The 24,193-nt window shown below is 39.7% G+C and overlaps 1 protein-coding gene across 1 annotated transcript in view; it reads left to right on the forward strand.

The window, feature by feature from the left end:
- The window catches only part of LOC136444437 (thioredoxin domain-containing protein 12-like), a 102,003-nt gene that overhangs the window by 18,592 nt on the left and 59,218 nt on the right, over nt 1-24,193 (forward strand). Inside the window, exon 2 of the mRNA XM_066441984.1 lies at nt 10,103-10,163. Within this exon, the coding sequence (XP_066298081.1) occupies nt 10,103-10,163 (61 nt within the window). The remainder of the gene's footprint in view (nt 1-10,102; nt 10,164-24,193) is intronic.

Genomic DNA, 24,193 nt, shown 5'->3' on the forward strand with positions numbered 1-24,193 from the left:
CTTGCAGTTTATCCCCTCATACACATCAAAAGCACCGGGAGAGAAGAAAGCCAGCCATTTACGTATCTCCTATGAAGACGGGAGCTTTGTTTACGGGGCAGCCTCAAAGGTTTACACGTCTTTTGCATTCTCATTTAGTTGCATGGGGGCTTAAAGGCCTTTTTATTTCTACGTGTAAGACTGGGCATCAGTGGTGATGGTCTCAGAATGTGAAAAATGTTAGAATTTGTTATCCAGTGTCTGCCATGTATTCTTTGGAAGCCTTGTATTTTTCTTTATACAGTCAAACCTGCCCAAGGCGACCACCCGGCGGACCGAGCGAAAACGGTCGCGATGGACAGGTGGTCGCCATGAAGAGGATTCCACTCACATGTTTCCAGGTCGAGGTTTTCAAATACAGTATGTAAATGGATGGAAAATTATGTGAATTGAGACAGCATGACTGGTGGGGACCAGGTTCAATTCTCATTGACAGAAAGATCCTACAAAAATTACATTTTCCCCGCTACATCGTGTACAAATTTTCGTCATAATTTTGACTACAAAACAATGGTTGCCTCGATGATCTCGCAGCGCCCTCCCGCATTCACACCTTACAAAAATAGTACACACACACGCACATCATTGAAGTTTTAAGGCCTAAGACAAATCCCTAGAAAACACCTGCTGGTCCCAGCCTTTTTTGGGGCGCCGACCGCTGGATAAAAGGGTCAAAAAGTTTTCGATCTGACAACTAAAGTTGAAAACGGAACAGTGTGATTTTCAAGATGAATATTTCGTCGCGCCGCGCCACCAAGCTCTGTGCGACCGCATCGAAAGGTAAGTCTGAGTGCAGCAGAACGCACAGCGTCCAATAAAGGTTTGTGAGATTCATGGAAATAAAAAGAAAATAAGAATATTGATTTTCATCAATAACTACAGTATTCGTAAATGTTCATACACAAAAGCATCGTGTTTTAGAAAGGTAAGCGGTACGCCAAATCCGGGCCGAGCCAACTTGGTCCAAGATGGCGTCTAGACCAGTGAACAACATTTCTCGCCCGATGTTTTTCCCGCCGCGAAGTCATTTTTCGGCGGAATTTAGTAAGACACAGACACATTTTTGTTGAAAATACAAGAAATAGATAGTTATTTCTGTGAAATATGACTTCTTGACGCCATGCACTACGTATTCGTTTTGAAAATTGAGTTTAAACCGAACTGAGTTTGCGGTAAACTACTAGTATAAGATTACGATAGGCACAACAACATCACAAACATTTGTCTTTACAATGTTTATAGGGATAGGGGGAACGTTTTATTAAAACACTTAATGGAGGAATCGATGCTATAACATTGCTATTCCATATAAATTTGTCCATATTTTTGTCCTTCAAAGTCTTGAAAACATTTCCTTGAAATCCGACAGCAAAATGATCCGATGTCACCACATGCTTGAAAATTTGGCGGCCGCCATGGGCAGGGATTGTGCTCTGTGCGGTTCCAATTTGTGGCGGTCGCGGTCGCGTTGGACAGGTGGTCGCCTTGGGCAGGCAGCTAAATGCTTGTGCCTATGGGGAAAATTTTCGGGACCGAGAAAAAGCGGTCGCCATGGCCAGGTGGTCGCGTTGAAAAGGTGGTCGCCTAGGCAGGTTTGACTGTACCAAATTGACTGTAAGCCTGATAACTACATTTAGGCCTTTGTTATACTGAACAGAGGAAGAGATTTCTTTGTCTTTCGCTGTTTTGAAAACAACGAATAGAGAACCACCTGGTGAAAACACAAGTTTACGACTAATGCAACATGTTTTAAGGTTCCCTCCATTTTGAGTACAGCTTCTATTGCAAATTGGTGAATACTGACATGCATGCGATTCATACATGTACCTGTAAATTTTGGTCAATAAACTGAGTTGCTGAAAGCTGAATTTAAGCTTGTGTGTGTCACAGGGCCATCAAACAGCTCAACTCTTGTCAATGTCTAAGTTAGTAGAGGAAGAACATATTATCTTGAATGACTGTTAGCAAACAATGGTATCTCATTTCAAGGGCGATATGCACTAGATGGTATTTAAGTGAGAACTTCATGAACTTGTGTCACTTAAGCCTTAGCCACCGAAGAAGTCACATCGGCGAAATCAATTTGTGCAAATGGCTGAATAAAGGTTCCAAACGTGAACTATGCGGCTCCAGATGTCTTACTGAAGGACGATTGCGGTGCAGAAAGATGTCGGTTAGCTTGAGTGCCTCCTTCCCCAATTCGACTGTTAGCAAACTTTTTTCAGCACCCCATATAATAGATTTCACGCAAACACGTCAGAGTTTCTCACTGCTGTATCTTGTTACCGGAGCGTGCAAATTTACCTGACGGGCACGTGAAGTTTTGCCCATTCAATAACCTGACGCCATTTTCAAGTCTCTAGCGAACGGACGTAGTTGTGTTCAATACGTCAGATCGGTTATTAGCGATGCGGTAAATTGCTCATCTAGCGTTAAGACCGTGAAAACAGGGCTGTTTCCCCTCCGGTCTCGCCCAATCGCTCAGTGGGTGGTGGGATGATTACAGAAGTGGCTTTCAAGGATAGCCCAAGGTCATCAACCCAGAAACTTTAATAGGTTGACAGGAAGGCCTTCAGTCCTGTTGTGCAGTGGTAGCTGGGTGTTAAATGTAGAGGGGGAATATTGAATATCTCCTAGGTGTGATCGTGTCTCTGTATCAGTGGTTAGGCTGGTGCCCACGCTTCGATTAGATTTATCGGGGTCGCCTCAGGACAGATTAGATTGTTTCAATAGGCTGGATGATAGTATTGTGGCTGTGTCATAGTCTTTTACCAGGTATAAATGGCTATAAAGCTGTTATTGGGTTTTTAGAAGCATGACATGATTCTGTCATTTCACCTTTTATGGGCAGTTTTTTATATGATGGTATTAGCCATTTTGAAGTCCATTAACAGTTGCAAGGGTTTTACTATTAGCAGAATTGGTTATGGGATATCTGGAATGGTGACAGTACGTAGTTTAGAATCTGTCATTTCAGCTTTATGAGAAGTTCTTTTTATATGCGTGCATTGTAATTTTGTGGCAGTGCCTTATCTTGTAAAGTCCTAACAACCGTATAGTATATCCCTTCAATTTTATAGTCATGTTATATGCCTATGAATGGTGTAATATGGCACTATTCAAAAGAATTATATGTATTATGTAACGAGGTTCAAGTTAGTCATGATCAGAAACCCTGGAATATTTCTGATGTAAAATTCTCACTTCCAATTTGTCTTCTTATTCAACTGCAATGCACATCAAATGCAACAAGCATATCTCATATGTATGGATAAAAGGAGTAAATGCATGTAATGCATACAGATTGCAGCCATTCTTGTATACAGGATTAATGGAATACAGGAAGAAGAAATGGCCAGGGAGCCTATGGAGTTTGACTTGCAAACTACTCCCAGGCACTGCCTAAAAGGTTTTTGCAATCTCATCGGACGCAGTATCTTTCCCCTATGCATAGCCTTATCTTTCTGATTGTTACAGTAATACTTGAAAGTCCTGTGTTTATCTGACTAATGCCTTGTGTAGGTGCGGGTTTTCCGAGAAACACTCTTTGGCTCGTAAAAGTATTCTCCATACACTTAAAGCAATTTATCACGACACACGCAGGGGACATTGGCAATAAAACTTTGTTACTGCTGCTGAAACTGAAAGGTTTTGCAGCCCTAAGGATAGTCTTAGTACCTAATGCTATGTCTTTACAGGTTATGGAAAGGTTTTCTTTGAATTCAGATTTAAATACTACTGGGAAAATATGAATGTGTTTAAAGGCCTCCATTAAATGACAAAAGGCCATGGAGTCTGCAATGGAGCAAAACAATTACAGTCTCTTTTATACCCCATTCCACTAGGATGGCTACCTTGTCACGTGCTCTCTTTTTACGCATTGCGTGTTTTGTCGTCTTTTCAGTCATACTTTTACATTTTGCATGATGTTCCAATTATAAAAACCAAGGATTAGACAAATCTGATTTTGGTCGCAGTGAGAGTGTTAGCGTGATCCTGTCTAGTGGAATGGGGGTCTTACACACAATGTTGGCGGTAATCCAAAGAGTTTAGAGTCAATGTGGGAATACATAAAAGCAGTTCAACATTTAATTGCCACCCACGAACAGTGAGCGCTCGTAAGGCTCACTAATTACGGGGGCAGGCGATAACCCATAGAGAGCAGCAGCAATTTATGTTCACTCAGTGTTTCCCTTATCTTGGAATTATGACTGTTCTCCCTGTCGACTCCTTTTCCTGGTCGTACACTTTTACATACTAATGAATTTCTACAAGTTCCTTCTTTTAATAGGGTAATCTTTGAAAAGACATTGGGTATAGGAATCTACATAGGAAAGTTTGGGGTACGCAGTAAGCTGTATTCCAAGTTCATTGGCCAAATTTTGACAAAATCATCAACCAAACACCTTAAAATCTCTTTGACTTACAAGTCCATTCTAAAATGCTCCAAAATTTTCAATGATAATCTACCCACCAGATCTATGCCATCTAATTTTGACTCTGTTGTAATATAGCGATGACACCGACAGTGACTGTGAGAGAGGGTAGGATACAAACTTTAAGGTGCCAGAACTATCAGCTATCATCTCTGCTCCCTGCTTTTAACCACTGTGTATCATGAATCGCCGCTCAATACATATCTGCGACCAGTATAAGGGACGCAACATATGTCATACTCTATCGACATCACCCATCTTTGTATACACCGCTTCAACCCCCCCAGAAGTTGCCAGATACAAGTTTCTGCCGCTCCTCTGCTATTACATCCGCTGTCCTTCCCTGCCGGGAGGTAATGAGCTTATCTTTTGATGGTAATGTGTCGGCACGCCATCCCAAGGCTGCCTCACTGCCGGGCGTGATACAATCGCTCGCCGCAGCATCCATCACGTAACCGCTCGTGGAATACTACCTGCAGTTCATTTCAAGCGTATCACGATAGAACATTGATAAGCTTTTGTACTCGCAGGCAAGCACATTCATTCTCCTTGGGCTGCCACAAATTGTGCTGTGTAGTTCCACTGGTTGGAATTAGGAGGAACAGTAAGATATGTGGTGCATTATGGAGGTGTCACAGACTGCCTTTTTTCAATGCTTAAAGCTTAGCAGATATTTTATGTTTGAAGAATGAACTCTTAGATTTATGTACCTCTGGAATAAAAGTTTCTAGAGGGACCAAATTGATTTGCTGGTTACAGGCCTGTTCTAGTTTACCTGGGGGAAAAGCAAGTAAATTAAAAGAAACACCCGTAGAGGCATAGACTGCACATATACATGTACTAGATAGAATTGCAGATACATAGAATAAAATTACTACAGCATAGTAGGGAGTAGGGGTGGATACCGGTTCACTGGACCTGATTCAGACCTTTATAACATTCAAGAACCAAGTCCAAAAAACCTGAAAGCCAAAAACCTGAGTCCAAAAAAAACTGAACAAAGTACAAATATATTTTTCTATTTTGTAAAAAGTGCTTTGAGTCTCCCGTCTGACAAAAAAAGCACTCAAGATAAGTGCAACATTCAAATATCAAACACTGGTTTGTCTTGAAAGTCTTCTCACCAAGAAACTTTTATTGTTGTGCGTGTCAGTATTAATTCTCTATGCTAATATAATATTGGTCAAATAAAACAAAACATCAACTGGACAGGATCAGGTCCAGGTTCAGGTCCAGACCTGAACCTAAATCTCTGGACCTAAACTTGGACTTAGACCTTATTTAGCCGAACCGGTATCCACCCCTAGTAGGGAGAGAGTGAGAGAGTGAGCATAGTAGTACTAGTAGATATTATAGAACAATAACTACTACAGTGTTGTAGCAAATATTCTAACACTATGTGGTGGTAACATTTGAAATCTGTTCCGTCTCATCCCTGAAGGACATTTCTGTAACTGTCATTAACTTTCGTTTATATGACCTTGCGAGGTATACAACTTTTTAGTCATGCTTTTAATTTGCATCGTTAAACAATAAAGTTGTTAAAGCTTGCCATATCATAATACTGTTGATGGCTTTGACTCCTTGTAACTTTATAGAACCCAGAGTAATGATGTTCTAAACCTTACTGCCATTAATCAGGTTTTACTATGTGGTAGTGTATAGCATGGGGGGGGGGTTTGGCAGGACCTTCAGACATGTCTAATGAGGTTAAATACAGGTTCAGGGCTGGAAATAGTTCTTTCCAAGTTCTAAAGGTATTGAAGAGAAAGTAAAGACCCTTTGACTTCATACCCTCCAGGAAATGCAGCCAATGCAGAGAGGGCATCATAAAGAATGGTTGATAGGTTGATTAATTGATTGATAGATTGATAGATTAATTAAAGAGGAAATGCCTGAGGGTAGACACATGTATGTACTTCTTAGCTATCCTAATACCAAATCTAATAACATTTGGTTATAAAAGATAGGATGCCATTACAGGACACCACATCCTTGAGAAATACCAGGCAGACATGTCCCTGTGCCTGTTGGGGAGAAAAGTGTAGTAAATAATGAATGATAAGTGGCTGATCTGTGTACATGTATGTGGCAGTCTTTAGCTGTCCTTGGTGCTGAAATCCCTGTTATTCTTCACAAGGAAATGATTAAAGATACTCTTCAATACTTGATATCTCACACCTACTTTTGATCAAATAAATTCAGTGTTAGATCATGAATGATGCAGGAAATGTACATTAAAACGATGTGTCCCGTGGCGCAAGCAATAATGCAACCCTGCTGCTTGGTCATATGGATCATATCCGTGGGCCGGAGTTTAATCCTAGGGTTGCCTCAGTTTGGACATTTGGGGTTGCATTCTTCATTTCAAATGGTGATGTTAAGTTGGAGGACAGTATAGAAGGGAGCTTCAGGCATTAGCCTCAAGTATGAAACCCCCACACAGAAAAGAACTCAACCCAAAGGGTAGGGCGTGATGATTTGATGTACTTGTTTGAAATTGCGTGCGGTCGTGAGGCCGCAGTGCCATTACACGAATAGCCCTGAGATTATACCTGAGGTTTCCATTTAGGGATATGGTTGCATTTCATTTTTTTCTCTTTGTGAATATGGTATGTCAGGTGAACAAAAATGAATAAATATATGAGATTTGCTACTTTGATGTTCATTGTATGTTGAATCAAGACGGGACAGAGGGGGCTGCTATGCATTAATACATCTCTTTGCAAGGTTGTGGGGGTCAAATTGAGGTGGAATAACTCTGCATCCTCTGACTTCCTGTGGGAACTTTCCGGCCTTGACACTTACCATAACTGCAGCTAACATGAGAAAACCATGCCTGGCTCCGGATGAGAGACTGCCCATTACTGTAATTTAGAATTATTGAACTGACGTCTGTTGAGCCATTAAGAAAATGTCCTTCTCAGTGTGCGCGTCTCCCCATCACAGTGTAACATGCAATCCAAATAAGCATTTATCAAGACAGAGAGGGATTTCCTGCTGAAGTTTTGAATAGTACTATCTGTGCTCACAGCTTGGGATGCCAGTTATGTAGGCTCTTCTTCCTAGGCCTGTTTTCCTACTGTGTTTGTAAATGTGCAATCTGTGCCTTTATGTCTATTTAGTGTACAAAAAAAGTATCATTCGTTTTCTAATATAATAGTTTTTCCATTTATTTGATAGAACTTTCCTGGCCACATATATGACAGTTAACTCCAGTTTTAGCCTCATGCATTGTACATGACGTTCCACGGCTCATTTGCTTTCCAAAATGAGTTTCTTCCTCCGGGTGTAGCTTGTTTCTGGTACAGTAGCATACATACAAGAACATGTAGCTGCAGGGTAGAATAGGCCATGTTTACATTTATGTAGAAAATTTTATGAACCTCTGTTTGGAATCAAGGAAAAATATGTGTCTTTTGTGTGTCTTTTCACCTTTATTCTCCTTGATTTTGAGCGACTTTGGTTTCAAATTGTTCTCAGATTAAAACTTTCATAATGAATGTGTAAGGTATGCTGCACATTTAAGATGGGATTTGCCATAAATGGAGCTAGTCCATCTTGAGATGTTTTAAGTCAGAAAGCGTTTCTGAAAATGGAGGGGTTGAGAGATCAAGGGCAACCTGACTAATGGGGGAACAGTAATTGAAGGGAAAGATGCGAGAAAGGTCAAGAAATGGACCGTACTTCCACTAAATGAGATTTGAAAATGGAACAGTGCGTCACATATACTGACCCTTTTAACTCTGTATTTTGTTTCATGTATAAAGCAAGAAAGAATGTTGCAACAACAAAGTACAGCCTTCAAAGCTGGGACTGTAACACATTTCTTGAATTAAGTCATGGCCTCCATTTCAATCCTTACTTTGAGCTGATTTCTTAGAAGTAAAGATTTATCTCCTAGTGTAAGAAAGAAAAAAAGAAAATCAATGACACCCACAGCTTTGTTTCATCCTCTTGAAGTTCTGCAGCCATACATTGTTGTAAGTAATCCATATTTAATCTTATCAGAAAAGTTTGCCATTTAAGAAGTATCTGAACACCGTGCAGATGTGAAAACTCTTTTTTTAGTACTGTGCTTGTTACCTAACACCTACAAATTGGACCAATTTTGTTTTAACTAGATTTTCTAACCATAGGAAGTCCTCATTATTTTGCACTCCAGTTGTGAAACGAAACGTATCAGTGCCAACACACATAGGATTTGCCTCCTCAGATCTCTTCCATGTGTGCCCCACGCAGCTTGTAACTGACAGTTTGCCGGAAGGAGCCTGCTTGGATGTGATTCAGTGCTTTCTATTACCTCGGGTTCATTTGTCAGAATCAGCCGCATGCATGAAGTTCCTGAAAGGCCTCAGAGCCTGAGCGAAATGCTGTTATGAATAAAGGAGATTCTTTCACAGGCTGGCACACTCATTCCACATTGACCTTGCAGTAATCGGTCTTGCACCATGGCTCTGGTACTACTTATGTATACCAAAGTAAGGCCTGCAGCGATAGTGCGTGGGCAAAGCCACGGACTATTAGCTATAAAATGGACCATGGCTGCACGAGTTTTGAAGTTTGGAACTTGAAACAGCATCTGAAATCTATTTTGCGCGTTTCACTTGCTGTGTTTTGCTCACTACTTCTGTTTCTGTTGTTGCTTAGTTTCCACTTTAAAAACAATCTATGAAAGTCTTTCTTTTTTATCTTGGCAATGAAGTGGCCATTTGCTGTACATCATGCATACAATCATGATAATATTTATTGATAAGAACTTGTGGACTACATGTACAAATCATAATTATCCTGTATAGTAGCATTTCATGACAAGTTGGCTTGTGGAAGTTCATTGATAAATCTGGATACAAAAAGGTCATCAGGATAGCAGGACTACCTCCATAAAGGTTACGTAGTGTTACACTGCTGCAAGACCTTGCCATGAGCACTGTCATGAACTGTGTCTACATTCTGAAGAGAAGGTCTGAACAAGATGGAAACCAGCAGGCCCGGTGTCATCAACTCAGAATGAGCTGTTAGCCATTTGGCCTTGAACTCGAACCATGAGGCTGTGCCAATTTTCTCTGAGTTAGTATCTGAGTGGCAGGCTATATGTTACATGCAGCGATGTGAGACTAATCAAGACCAGCTACTGTTGTACCCCTACTTTCATCTGTATGTGTGGTGGGTTATCACGGTGTGGCTGTCCTTAAACATGGAATCATAGTACCTTAAGACCTGCGGCACGTTGGCGGCGTCGCTGCATCCTAAACTGGATTTGATTTACCCATGACTTTGACTAAAAAGACAACAAAACATGCATAAAAATAGTGTTTTTTTATTAATGAAATTCGTTGAATGCTTTGTTAAATCGCCTGGTCGCAGCGAGGTTGCCAACGTGCCACGGGTCCAGTGAGACCTCAGGGCCTCCAATCCTAAAGGACTGCAAATTGGTCCTTTGGTGATCTGAACCTCAGAGTCTGACCTTTTTTTGTGGAAGCGAAACTGCTGCCCTCTAGATCATGGAATGTCACAGAGCACTATCTATTTTGCACATATTGACCTATAAAATTTCTAGACTTGATCTCATGTGACAGAAATGGGTCTTTAAGACTGATGGCATCTTTTTCTTCATTTTTTTGCAGGCTTTGGTGACAACTTTGCCTGGAAGGACTTTCAGAGTGGCTTGCAAGAAGCAAAAGAATCGTAAGTGCCAGTCTTTATATTGACATGTCACAATACTACTGTTACAGATTTAGAAATGTTTTCAACTTTCTTCTGCATTACAGTCTGTTTTTATAGCCATGAAGAGGACCAAGAGTCTTGGGTCTTCAAGCTGAAGAAAGGAGATAGTGACAGTTATATGAGCTGTCCATAGACTTTTACACATTAGAGTATGATCTAGACTTTTGAAAAAGACGAATAAAGTGGGAACCGGTCGAATACTGAATCTCAACTTTTTGATTTTGAGTGTGGTTTAGTAATCAAAAGGTCAGGAAAAGAGGGAACTGATCAGTTTTCTTCCAAATCAATGTTTGTGGATCTGTATGAGCCCCTTTGCCTAGATCAGATTGGATAGGCCTCCTAAGAACTTCTAAGCAATAGAGACAATTTCAAGTTAAGCAATTGCCTCCAGGGCAAAAGCAATTTTCCGTTGGGCAAGGGGTGATTTGTTCTCGTTTGATTTTTACACGTTAGCTGACCCCAATCAAAGTAAATGCTAATGATGTAATTTACCACCTCTTGACTGTCCACCCTCCTTCCTGTCGATCTAATTTGTGGGGTCATTGCTCATTCACCTGTCCTAAGTGTCCTCCCTCCATGGCCAATAGTTCTTAATGGTGATGTGTAGTTTTCATAGACTTCAAAGATCCCAGCAAAACACTGATGATTATCTCTTTAAGAGCCAATTAAGGGCGAGCGCTTGGTAATCCCCTGGTATTTCTTTTACTTTGCCAACCCAGCAGAAAGTCACATTTGGATGATGACCTATTTACATATACATTGCAGTTTTTGTAGAGTGCTGCTGAAAAGGAGCAGCCGTGAAATGGGCCTTAAATGATCAATCTCCTTTTTGATCAGAGGATTTTATCTTTAATTTAGGTCTATTAGGGCCAGTAGTTTTTCTTCCTCTTTAGAAGTTGACCAGGGAGGATGATAAGGTGTTGTCTGGGGAAAAGCCTTTTATTTCATGTTTTGCAAATATTGCAATTTTCACAAGTGTTTCCCTTTAATGGTTAAGCTTTCAACTTTGTTTTGAATACTGCACAATTTTTCTGTCTTTTCCAGAAACTCGCTTTTAGAAAATATTTTCTTAATTATCAAACCTGATTCAAATTAATGTTTAAAACTTCATATTGTGGATTTTATCACTTTAACATTGAAAATACCTGTACCAGAATACAAGGGTGCCCTACTTTGGATTCAGAAGGAAAGTTAGACATCTGCAACATTGCCAGGAAGTGTGTTATGAATAATGTTCAGTAGTCAGTGTAATCATTGGTGCTTTGTAGAGTAAATGCCACAGTTCCCACTTCTGAGGGTACCGGGAGACAGCCACATAACTCAACTTACAGAAGAAAAGTACAGCTGTCCCCAGGAGTTGGGATTATTTATGGCATTTCTGACAAGGATTTCTTTCATGTAACCAGTCCTGGGTGCTTGCCAGATTTATTCCAGTCTTCCATGTCAAAGCCTGCCCTTAGAGATGAATCCTGAGGAGGCAGTTCCTAGCTAGCGCCACCAAGCTTCCTTGAGAACTGCACGCCTGCGTTGACATACATGGCCATGCACATCACATCCAAGCCACGCTTTGCCCACCGTAAATCTCTCAAAGTAGAGAAGGTATCAGTTTGGATACACAAGGGTGAGGACTGCTGGAAAGATCAGTGATTAATTGTGCACTACTCTTTGTGGTGCGTGTGTGGGAATAGTAATGAAAATAACCACCTAGCTCCAGGCTTAACTCTTACTTCCAAATACTGTAAATGCAGAAATGTTCGCGGTGGTTTTATGTTTGCGGCTTTTGCGGTGAAGTCTTTACTCCGAACTCAAAACTACAGCGAAAAGCTGTTCCATCGTGTGACTGTAGCACTACTATTGTTTCAAAGGCTCAAAACCACCGCGTACACTCCATTTTCTCCCTACCGCGAAATTAAATCCCTACGACAATTTCTGCATTTACAATAGTGTACAACAGTGTGGATAACTCTCTAGACCTGCTAAAGGCTATGAAAAGTTTGATACTATCAATGATTAATGAAATGAGCACATAGCCTGGGCCAGAAATCTTACTTCCAAATCTGCATGTAAAAAAGTGTAATTGATAGCACAGCAGATAGTTGTTAAAGCCCCCTGGATGTGTTACCGGTTGTAAAAAGTTTGATACCATAAACAATGAATGTATAGAGCCTGTAGCTTGGGAGGTGAATCTTACTTCAAAATCTACATGTAAAAATTGTGTAATGGGAAAATAGAGGATTGTGCCAAAAAGCCTGCTGGACCTGCTAGAGTGTAGGAAAAGTTTGATAATGCACGAATGATGAGCAATGACTATGTAAAGTATGTATCTTGGGACACAAATCTTGCTTCACAATCTGCATGTAAAAACAATGGATATCACAGTGGATCTCGTTTAAGATAAAAGCCCTCTGAAAACCCAAAGGCAACAAAATGTTTGATGTACATTGTATTTCTATCCTGGTGTTGCAAACGACAACAGGATTTTCAACAAAAATGAAAGACTACTTTTAGTTGGAAACCGGACCCTAAATGACAAGACCATCACTAGTCTCAAATAGCCTGATCAATGCCTACTTTTGTCAGAAAAAAAATAGTCCTGGATAAAAGCAGTGTTAGAAGCCTCCGTCCTCCATTCCAGTGTCCTGTCAGAGTAAGCCTCGATCAGACAACTAGTCTTGATCCAGCACATTTTGCTTTTCCTGCAAAGGAGGGAAGGCTAAAATTGGGCTCCAGATCCCAGTAATTCATCACTATACCTTTGCTTTGCCTTGTGCTCCAATAGGACCATTACGTTGTATACTGTCAACCGATAAAGCAGCTAGTGCAAAGATGGGGAAGGTGTGTATGTGTTCTTCCATCATGGGAGACATTTGCACCTTTCTATTATAATGCCAAAACGAGGAAAGGTCATCCTTGTTTGTGCCGTAAGTGGCTGTTTCAGGCGCTGGGGTGTCTGATGTATGTTGGCAATTAAGCCACAAACATGTGTGAATTGTAGGGGACAAATTGAACAAGACATTTTGCTTAAACAGCCATTTGTACCACGGTGATATTTTAGGCCCGGGGGATCCATTAGGGTCGTTTGGGAGGTTTGAAATATGGCAGGAAACCAGTCAAATTTAGCTGAAACTAAAAGCAAACTGAAGTCAGAAAATTGGCTTGGCCTGCTTTTCCTTTGGCAATGTTTCCTTCAAGGTACCAGAAAGGCATGGTGTGCTCATTGCCAATATTTCTAAGACATGCAGTTTGTCTCTCATGTCCCAAAAGTTGGCTGAAGAAAGTTGGCTGAAGAAGGAACATACATGTATCTGATAGGTATATATAGCTCATTTCCAAGATTCATAACAAATACATGCTTGTATTTGAGGCTGACAAACACTTTGTGTACAGTTATTACGAGTTGATTGCTATAAAACCGTGATATGCTATAATCTATAACCCACACAGCATCCACCATCTTATAGTCCTGTCGTCTGTCAAACTAAAAAAAAAGATATATTATTATTATGTACATGTATATAATCTATTATCACCTAATTCACTGTATTTCTTTCTTCTGATAGATCAGGCAGTAATGGCGGCAATGCATTCACTTTTTCAACATCAGTACGCTCCAAACTTGACAGTTAATATGCATGGCTGTCTTCTTGCACGCAACAGCAATTCTGTGCTGGAAGCACTGCCTTGACCAAGGTATCATGATGACTGCATATGCACATCTAAATCTGTGTGGTCTGGACTATGCTGGGCATACTACACTGCCTGCGAAGCACTTAAGTGGTGAATAATGCAGTACTGTAAATGATTAAATTTTCGCGGTGTTTTAATGTTCCCAGTGACCTCTTCACAGCAAACTTAAAACCACAGCAAAAATGTCTGAATGTTCTGTCTTCTGCCCGTCTTTATTTTAACTGCAAGATTAAAATCATATGAACACTCCATTTTCTCCCTACAGCGAAGTAATTCCCTGCAAACCTTAAGGCATTTACAGTAAGTCATTTGTGTCAGTGACTTGTTTGCCATTAGCATTTAATTGACATGGATTGCTGCTTTCGATAATGCTGTCAAAGCTAAACACCTCATGCCCCAATAAAGCAATAAGCCCCATCTCATACTGTTTATTAATTTTGCAGCTCATGAGTTACCTAATTAATACCTGGCACCTACAAGGGTTGTCATAAATTTGCACCATATAATCATAAAGATAAACTTGTTGCCTTTTCAATATAACAGTCCTATCCTCTCAAATATATTGCTTGCCATCTGTCCAAAGTTTTACACTCTAATCTGAAGTCCTCAAAGATAACATTATATACGGCAAAAATAGTTACTCAAGCACCTGGATAAAATTTTGAAATTTTGAAAAATTTCAACAACATTATGTTATTCTTATGCATTTAATGCAAAAAGGGATTTGATTCTGAATATGAATTGTCCTTTTTTTGCAAAACCTAAATGCAACTCAAATCACTTCTCTTAAATGCATTACATATTTGTGGGCTTCCAATTCATGTGAGGGTTGCCTTTTTTGCTTCTTAGATTCCCAGTTGTTTGATAAACAAAATATGTATGTGTATAATCTCTATAATACAGGGCTTCAATACATTAATGAGGCTTGCATTAACTTGATTAAGTTCTTAAACTCAAAATTTTGTCTACCTACCAAACCAAAGTGATAAACAATATATGTGTATAATCTCTAGGGGCCTGGCTTTCAGTACATCAATGAGGCTTACATTAGATTGATTAAGTCCTCAAAGTTAAAATTTTGTCTACCTCCGTGTACCAATCCAGAAAGAACTCTTTAAATTTGATTGCCTGTTTTGATGTCCACATTTTAGCAAGCTCCGCTACAGTTTAATGCTCTGTTCTTTCAGTCATGTGATGTATGCGCATCATCTGGATGATTAAGGGCTTCTACTTCTAGTACAAATGAGCCTGCCATCAAAAAAGCACTCAACCTTTGAGCTCGATGAAGTGTAGTTCGCCTCGCCTCTGCGCTACACGCCAAAGGAAGATTGACCGTAAAAGGATGAAAGCCCTGAGACATTAATTCCACTTGATATAACGCTGCTCCTGCCCGACATTGTATAGATATAGGCGTCTTTGGCTTCCATTTCTACAGTATCTAGATTAAAAAGGATTTTCACGGCATTTCTCGGCACACTTAAGGATGTGTTCTATCCCGCCAAATGACGTTGGAAAGGATGAAAAACCAAGATAGTTGACAGTAATGGTGCTCAGACTAAAGTTTTGGTAATAAGATTGAGTGCCAATGAGATAGGGCACTTCAATGCTCTTTAATCCTGCCTCCTCTCCAAAAGAAGAACTTTGGAAGATCTCTCTGCCTGCTCATCCTCTAGACCCCTTTGATATGGAAGGCAATTTCAGTAATAGCTTTCGAGTTGTGTTTTTACGCCAGCAAGTCATGGGTGAAAATTGCAATACCTGAAGTAAGTACACATCATCGCAGGGTAGTTTCAATTCTCGGAAAGGCTCACCCAGCCTTTGATATTTCCCCATAATAGTTTCCATTTCGGATCTCTATTTGTTCATCTCTGCTTCAGCGAAATTGCATGTAATAACCCATCTATTATTATTGGCTAGGGAAATGTTAATGTCTTCTCCCACTTTTAGTACCGTACTCAACGGCTTTGAAAATTGTAGGTTGGATGTCAGTATTCCCTTTAAAGGTTTGGGCAATTGCTGCAAAGTGTAGTTATGAGTGCTTTATACTACCTGGCATAGATCCAATTCCTTTTCTTAAGTCACCTGAAGGGTTATAAGCTATTTACTATGTTAGCCATCTATTTTTTACTAGGCACCTGCTTATTACTGCAGAAAGTTTATTGCTATTTGATGTTTGCGTGTTTGAGTGTTGGACTAGGATATATTTGAAATCCGATATGCATTTCTCTTATACTATAATTATAGTCGCTAACTTTTTAAGTGTGAAGTCAAAGTCTGTTGCAAGGGCTTGAGGTTCAGAGTTAGCATCCACTGGTAATTATTTGATATGTCATGTTAACAGTTATACATGTAGATATTGTACTTGTGAATCTTTCCAGGGTAAATTTAATTGTTACAGTTGTTTGTCCCTGTTCATTGTGGCATTATGATCTGCAATATAAACTACACACAGCTGTTAGTTACTTCCATGAACTACTTTCAATTGGATAAACTTTTAGTCACTCTAGTGTGATGGCTCGTCATACAGAAATCATGCAGTTCAAAATCATATGTGGAAATGAATGTACAAAATGTTCCTTTTTAAAGCCATTAGGTCCCAGGGGCCCTTATGTTACTTTTATTGGAAAGTTTATCTATTTGTCGTACTGATATATAAAAAGTTGGTACTTGGAATCAGTACTTGGTGTTAGAAGTCATTCAGTGTATAAAAAGCCACCTCTGATTCCCTATTACACTGACTGCTCTGTTGGGCTGAAGGGCAGCACAATTCAGAGGTTATGAAAATGCAGAGGGGAAAGCGTAGTATACCTGTAGGTCATACTCACATCCCCTGTGACGTGTGTTCAGTCATGCACACTTGTACATGTAGAGCATGAAGAAGTGATTAATGAACGGAACCGTATGCCATGTGTCGTGAAAGATTCATCTTTCTCATGGGACCACTGTTTAATGGCGTCCAGGTCAGGGTAAAATGTGATCGGATAGGTTATTGGGTCCCATCGGACTGTGATTAATCTTGGACAACTTACATTCACATGCAGGAACCAAGGCATGGCCTCATTGTACTGTCTCATCAGCTTGTAGATGAGACACAAAGATATGTGTCCATCTATCAGGTGTAGCATCCAATCTAGCATGACCATGTGATTGCACCCATCTGCCATGTGTAGCATGCAATTTAGTGTGACCGTGTGATTGTGACCATTTGCCAGCTGTAGCTTCCAAGTTGTTGTGACCGTGTGATTGAATCCATTTGACAGGTAAAGCATTCAATTCAGTATGACAGCAAAAGTCTCTGTAAGATGGATCGCTGTAATCCAGCGGAAAAAAAGTGTTAAAAGTTGCTCATGGCAAATGCCATTACCAGACTGGAGCATGCAGTGAAAAGTTTCAGTTGCTGGACGCAAACCGTAGCAAAACCATTTGGCCACACCAGGGCACAAATGGAATAGTATTGACTTCTGATATGCAGCATGCCCCCATTTTGTACACAGAAGCCAATATAATCCTTTTGCCATGCATTGCTTGTCCTGGCATTTGCTGGAAGTGCAGAGAGCAAAGTATTACTCTTCGATTGTTGAAGATGTGCACTTACCTGTGACAAATTGCTTCCAGCGAGTCATTACTGATACATGTAGTTTTCTGCATTTTCTGCTTGTAGTTTTGTCCTTTTTATGTCTATGTACATGTGTGGGTACTGCAAAAAGGAAAGTTTGATATTTTCTTCTTCACTTTTCTGTGTTGGTAAGTTTATTGTTGAAAAAATCCTCAAGCATTTTCGTAGACCCTTTGAAAAATCAATTCTCCAAGAAACTTCTTTCGAGGGTACTTAGCTGGTCTCCTCTCAATATTTCAAAAGTTGAACCCAATAAGAAGGAGTCAAGTAGTATTAGAGAGCAGTACTCAAAATTGTAGTTTCCGAAATTGGGTCGCTGATGCACTTATATTCCATCTAACCACCATTATAATCCCACAAATGGATATGCCCTGCATTAGCCGGAAGCATTGACCTTCGGAGTCCGAGGAAAAGTCGTTCGAGTGTGCCGTTATCTGCCCGATGTGGTGAGGGTATTTGATTAAAATGGTAGTAAAACTGCTCGGTGAAAGATTTTAGACACTTGACAGATCGCTTCCTTGTGTTGTGCGTTTCCTTGTTATGTCGACTTTGTTGAAAGGGGAATTTGCTATAGGTAACACTTTATTTGATTGATGCTTTTGTTGAAGCCTATTGTTAGTGCCTTCTTGTTTCTTTAGTTGTTCTTGAAACTCTTATTTTGATAACAACTATCTCCTAGTGTTTATGTTTTAATGGTTATCAGTTATCATTAATGACAGGTTCCGTGCATATTTTTCGTTATTTGAATGATTTTGTCACTGTTTGGAAATGTGTCTATTTTGTGTTATCTATTTATTTTGATTTCTGTGCCTGTGTCATGCATGTCTTTTTTTGTGTGTATGAAAATTGAATAAAAATAATATGGGAACAAACTCTTTATTTGAATTTCTATTGTATTACTTTATTTGAAATTCTTACAAACAAAATGGTATGTGGGGTGCAAGCGGTCACAGACCTTTGGTCAGGTCAACATTAGCTTTAGCTTACTGGTATTCTCATACAGTTGAAATTCCCAATAGGAATTATTGATTCCACTGACATAGCACACTGTCTGTGCCCTCAGTCCCTTGAAAGACGGAGTGCCCTTTGCTGTCCTATCACGACCTTCTCGTGACTGGAAAATCCTGAATTTAAAGTGCTATCTGGTATTATGGGGCTGGTAGTTGTCTAGAATGGCTCGGAGGGTGTTTGTAATCGCACACTGTTGATATGTCCATTACAGCACCCAGCTGTGTTTGATGGTATCATTTTCCCCCATGGCTGGAATTCTTCTCCATTAATGCATGCCAAACACGAAACCATGGTATCAACAGGGCAGCGCTGGAGATAGAATACATCAGGCTTTAAAGCCAAGGGGACAGTTTTGTAATTTAAGTTAAGCTTCAGAGTTGTTCTGCAGCCTTCCACGTCCATCAGGAGTAGAGAGGGGAAGCCTGTCCTTGGTGCTGATTTATCAGTTGTATGACCTCTACCAGATTTTAACTTTACACATTAGTCATGTGAACTTTGCACTTTTACTGTTCACTCACAGTTGTTCCAGAAAGTTGAGTGGCACATGATATACCAATATATTCAAATTTATGCAAAGTCTTTCACATCCTTATAGATCATATATTCTAGATTTAGCTGTTCTACACAGGCCATGCACCACCATTCTTAGTCTAAATTGTTTTACCAGTGGAATATGTCAGATTGCAATTATCCTTACCAACCTGATGTCTATAGCTTGAAATTCAATTATTCTATTTCAGTTATTCGAAAAGTGATCCATGCCTTGCAGCTATAGGTTGTACATGTTTTTGCTAATTGCAGAAATTATTTTTGCTCTCAGTCAGAGGTTAGGCTACACAATGTTTGGCCACAGCCCTGTCTAATGCCCACCTCCCAACAAATAGACTTAGCATGTGATGTCATGTATTCTTGCCACTTGTACCACATATTGATAGAAATATTGGTTCCAATGTGAAGTGCGCCATACCCAAGGCACTTAGCCGGAATCAGGACAATTCAAGCATTTTTCACTTACAGAGAACACAACAGTATATTGATCCATGCCCCTTTCTTTCAAAGCTAGACTCTGAGAGCAGCAAGCCTGGGTCTGGGAGAAGATCACTGAGTGGTTAGAATGATGGCTGTGTGTTGATTACGTGTCCCCTACTGAGATATTGCTGCAGTAATACCGACTCCTGAAAAGTGCTTACGCCATTAAAATGTCATGGCAGAAATGTAGATGTAATAAGAGATTCTCGGTGTGCAGATGTTTTAGGAAAGTCAAATTGAAGGATCACAGAGCTTCTTTTCCGTGTCGCATTTTAAAAGTTGGCTACGCTAACAACAAATTTCAGTGTTTTCTAGAACTCTATAGTGGTTCGTGTGAGTAAGAGTTCTTTCTGTAAACAATATTTTTCAACAAAAAAAATGAATGGTAAATTGTGTCTTTAATTACAGTGAAAGATGTAGTTTTTTTGTTTTAATCCAATATGCAATTACAGATGAGAAAGCCAATTTGGAGAGTACTTGACTTTATCATATGACAGATGGATCAACTTGCAGACTGGTTCTATAGGATCTGTCTACATGCAGTCTAATTAATAAGTAGCTACCATATGGCAGGATTTCAGTAAAGTTGGCTGGAAAACTGATTGGATAATATGGAAAATCCCTTTACTTCCTTATAATAACTCTGTGGGAATTGGAGATGTAATCAGTTTATCCATAGCAGATTGTTTGCATGGCTGATGCTGGCAGTTCCACTTGATTACCTCCTGATGTGCTTGTTTCTTCGCTTGTTTTGGAGATTGTCTGGGGAATTTGAAGTAAAAACTTGTTTATGTTATAAGAAATGAGGCATTGTGAAATGTTAAACCTTCTCCCTGCTGTCTTACTCTGTAACCAATAGGGAATTGGGTGCCAAATGGTTACTTCAGAGGTAAACATCATAGTATTACATAAAATGACCCCTACTATTAAACATGCTTTTCATATTCATCACAAATTAAGATCAGGTTAATGGATATTGCCACAGTTTAATTTTTTCTCAGCCTTTTGTAAGCTGTTGGGCTTTCAATCAATTCATGGAAATAGTCCAATTTGGGTCTAATGAAATTTTCACCTGCATTGGAATGGTCATTATGCAATGGTGCCCTCCCATTCAGGTCAAATCAACAGTTTTTGATCATGTATTTAACACAACAAGCTTGTTTCTAGTGTCTGACCACTTTTGTTTAAACATTTAATTATGCTTGAAGTTGATGATATTGTTCTATACCAATGTTTTGTAATTGTCTTATAAAGAAAACTTAATCTATTCAAGATTTGTGACAGTTATCTCTGCAAAGCTTGACTTTCTGGTAATGTTCTATGTAACGGGGGTTGCCCTAACTTAGGACGCGCCCTAACTTAGGACGGATTTTTTAGTGATCTTGTTATGCATAAGTACGCCGTGTTTGTGTCCACTGACTATGCTCATAAGGAAGATAAATAAACCAAGTCCATGCACATAATTTTTATTTGCATTCATAACATATGTGTACATATTCATTTCTTGTTTTGTCGAGAATAGTATTTTGACAATAATGATGGCAACGCTGAGTAGAGGGTCACTGCGTAGCTAGACGGCCCGACACCTAATTATACGACCTGTGCCAAGCAGATATACAACTATCATACACATAAGAAATATAACTTCATAAAACACACAAAAATTGGGTCTTTAAGTGTTTGTTGAGAAGAAAACCGACCAAAGAAAACAACGTAGACATCGCTGCCGTCTGGCAACGTTGTTTTCCCGCCATTTTTTGGGGCCGCGATAGTGGCGGACGGCGATTCAACGCACAGCTTTGTAACGCTCTAACATGTGATTGGTACCGTCTATGAAAAGGAAACTGAATACAGATATGGCGAAGATATTTCCCAATAAGTAGACAGAGTATTGTTGATGTAAGCGGTGTCGTTTTTTCGTTATGATTTTGTAAGTCGGGTCGCATGCAAGACGTACGTCGGGCCGCGCGCAAAGTGCGTAGTAGCCTATTTCCCGCCAAAACATGAGCTGGGATGCGCTAGATATAGCCCTTCTCACATGACGTTAGAAGTGCACACTGTCAAAATTTTCCGGTCAAAGGAAACCTTGAATATAGCAGACTTCAAGCCTTATTTACATTTCCTTAACTTCATCACCAACTTCCGAAGAGAGCAAAATGACCAAAGCGTACTAAGTTAGGCACACTATCTGGCGTAGCACTAAATCAGAAGGTACATTCGTGAAAACGTCTCACAGCGTTTGCCGCTTGTAACTCGGAGCCTGAAGGGCCCATGAACAGTATGAATACATTTCTTGTCCATGTATATTCTTTAGATGAATGTGTTCAAAATTCATTCATTAAAACATGACCATTATCTGGCAACCAGCAATGGAGCGCTGTGAGTTCGAGCGCGTAAAAAAACGTCCTATGTTTGGGCGACTCCCGTTATATGTATGAGCCTGAATGTTACAGGCAGCGATGCAAGTGTCATTGCATTATGCGGTACCGCATGTAGTAAACTAGTTTCCTGGCTTGATAAGTAAATTTTCGGCAATGCCGACAGTCACACTGTGCTGCTTGTAATCGTGTTTGTCAATTTTTACCCTATGACGTTGTGTGACTCTTTGTGATTGGTTACTGCAGCCTAAGGTTACAAAGGTTAACAGCACTGAGATATGATTTGTGGTGCTTTAGGAAAGGAAATGGGAAAGATTGTGGGTGTGAACATCGTACAGGCAGTGAATTTTCGGCAATCGTACACTCGGGCAGATTTTTTTCCTGCCAATAGTTTATCATCTGGTTCAACTTCCACAGAGCTAGCAGTCCAGGTTTGTGCCTGGGCACGACTGGAAAAGAGTTGCATCATCATTTCAAAGTTTTGGAGTGGCATAAAGCCAGTTGCCCTGTGTATTAGGGAGCATTAGGTGTTAGTCTCAAGAGTCAAACCTCTATACGCAAAAGAACCCAACACACTTATCGAGAAGAGGAGGAATGGCCCGGTGTGCTTTAAAAAAATGCCAACCGTAGCAAAGCTGTATTGCACTAGTAGCTACTTGAAAAAGCTTTTTTCCCATTTTCAGTTCCATCCTCTCTGGAAATATCATTTGGAGATGTTCAATGTGTTTACTGAATAAAGAGTAGAAGCTAGGTGAGAACACTACACCAATTTATCGTGACATGGATGACCGAGTATTTTGTCAGACCTGTTTAAAATTTTCCTCTACACCTCAGAGGGAATAGTCTATAGAGGGTAAGAATAATGGGGTCATGCAAGAATGAGTCAGCAAGATAATTTATGGAAAACAAGTTTGTAATGCTTGAAAGGTTGTGGCAATGGTGTACATCATACATAAATGTATACAAGTCTTCCCTTTTATTACATCTTATGGTAAGTGGCAAGTTAAAGGGATTTTTGATGCCTTAATATACTTACTAGTAAGTTACGTTTGCTCTACTTTACCCTAAGAAATTTTTTCAGTACTTTTTAGAAACATGACTTTGTGCATTAACGAGCCCTGATTTTCAGCCACACTCAAGACAATCAATGGTATAATTTATAATGCAGGACACAGCTAAAGATTTGGAAGTTGTAAGATACAGATTACATGCTGCATTCTAGAGACAAGTTGTCACAATCTTACCCCAGCCAATTTGTCACAGTTTGGTGTTGGTATTCAATAAGTCTCCCATCGTTCACACAACGAACAACTTGATGCTCATGTGCCCTTTTGGGGGAAAATTGTTAGATGCAAATAAGATGAACATGTAGAGCATAACTTGAAGATATTAGAAATTGCCAATCATGCATGGTAATACTATGTAATGGTGTCAAAATACATGTACTGTAAATGCTTCTTACTTCGTCGGGATTTAACTGTGCATTAGGGAGGAAATGGAGTGTTCATGGTGTTTAGCTTGCAGTTCAAAGAAGAGGGTAGGTATGCACAAGACAGAACAAGCATTTTTGCCATTGTTTTAAGTCCAAGTTGTAGTTAAACCAAGAAGATAATCCTCTGAAAATTTTCACCCGATCAAAATGTCATACGTCCATGGCTAGGAATTCACAGCTTTTGTCAAAAGATAACTTTATTACATTGTAATTTATTCCATTGGCATTGTCAGAAAGAATCGTGTACAAATGTATGAGCTTTCTGTAAACCACTTGGTGCCGTACGACATGCTTGTATGACGCAAAACTTCCCCAAAAGTAATTAGAAAACTCTCCAGGTTTTCCCTTGGGGGAAAAGCCCTAACTCTGTAATATACTCCCTACCAACATGTAGTCGTTAATCAGCACAGATAATTTTCTCCAGATTAGCTCTCCTGAGTATGATTGATAATTCTAATTATTTTCTCGTGGACTGTGACATCTTCATTTTAAATTTCACTGATCGCTGACAGCTTATGTAGCTAATCTTGGTAAGATTTTCTACACACCTGGGTATCAATTATTCCCAAAATGAAAACCCATCAATAACTTTCACGTTGGCAAGTGAACTCCCTCAAGAATATTCAACTTCGCAAAACTTTCCAACTTTAACTATTTCTAAGCGCAACAGTCAAAACTGATTGGATCAAAAAGCGTGTAATATCTCCAAAGTTGTTGAAAGCAATAAGTTTGATGTATTACGTAGCCAGCAGATTCTCAGAGAAAGCATGCTGATGAC

This window comes from Branchiostoma lanceolatum, chromosome 11 (assembly GCF_035083965.1).
Source record: "Branchiostoma lanceolatum isolate klBraLanc5 chromosome 11, klBraLanc5.hap2, whole genome shotgun sequence".
Taxonomy (NCBI): domain Eukaryota; kingdom Metazoa; phylum Chordata; class Leptocardii; order Amphioxiformes; family Branchiostomatidae; genus Branchiostoma; species Branchiostoma lanceolatum.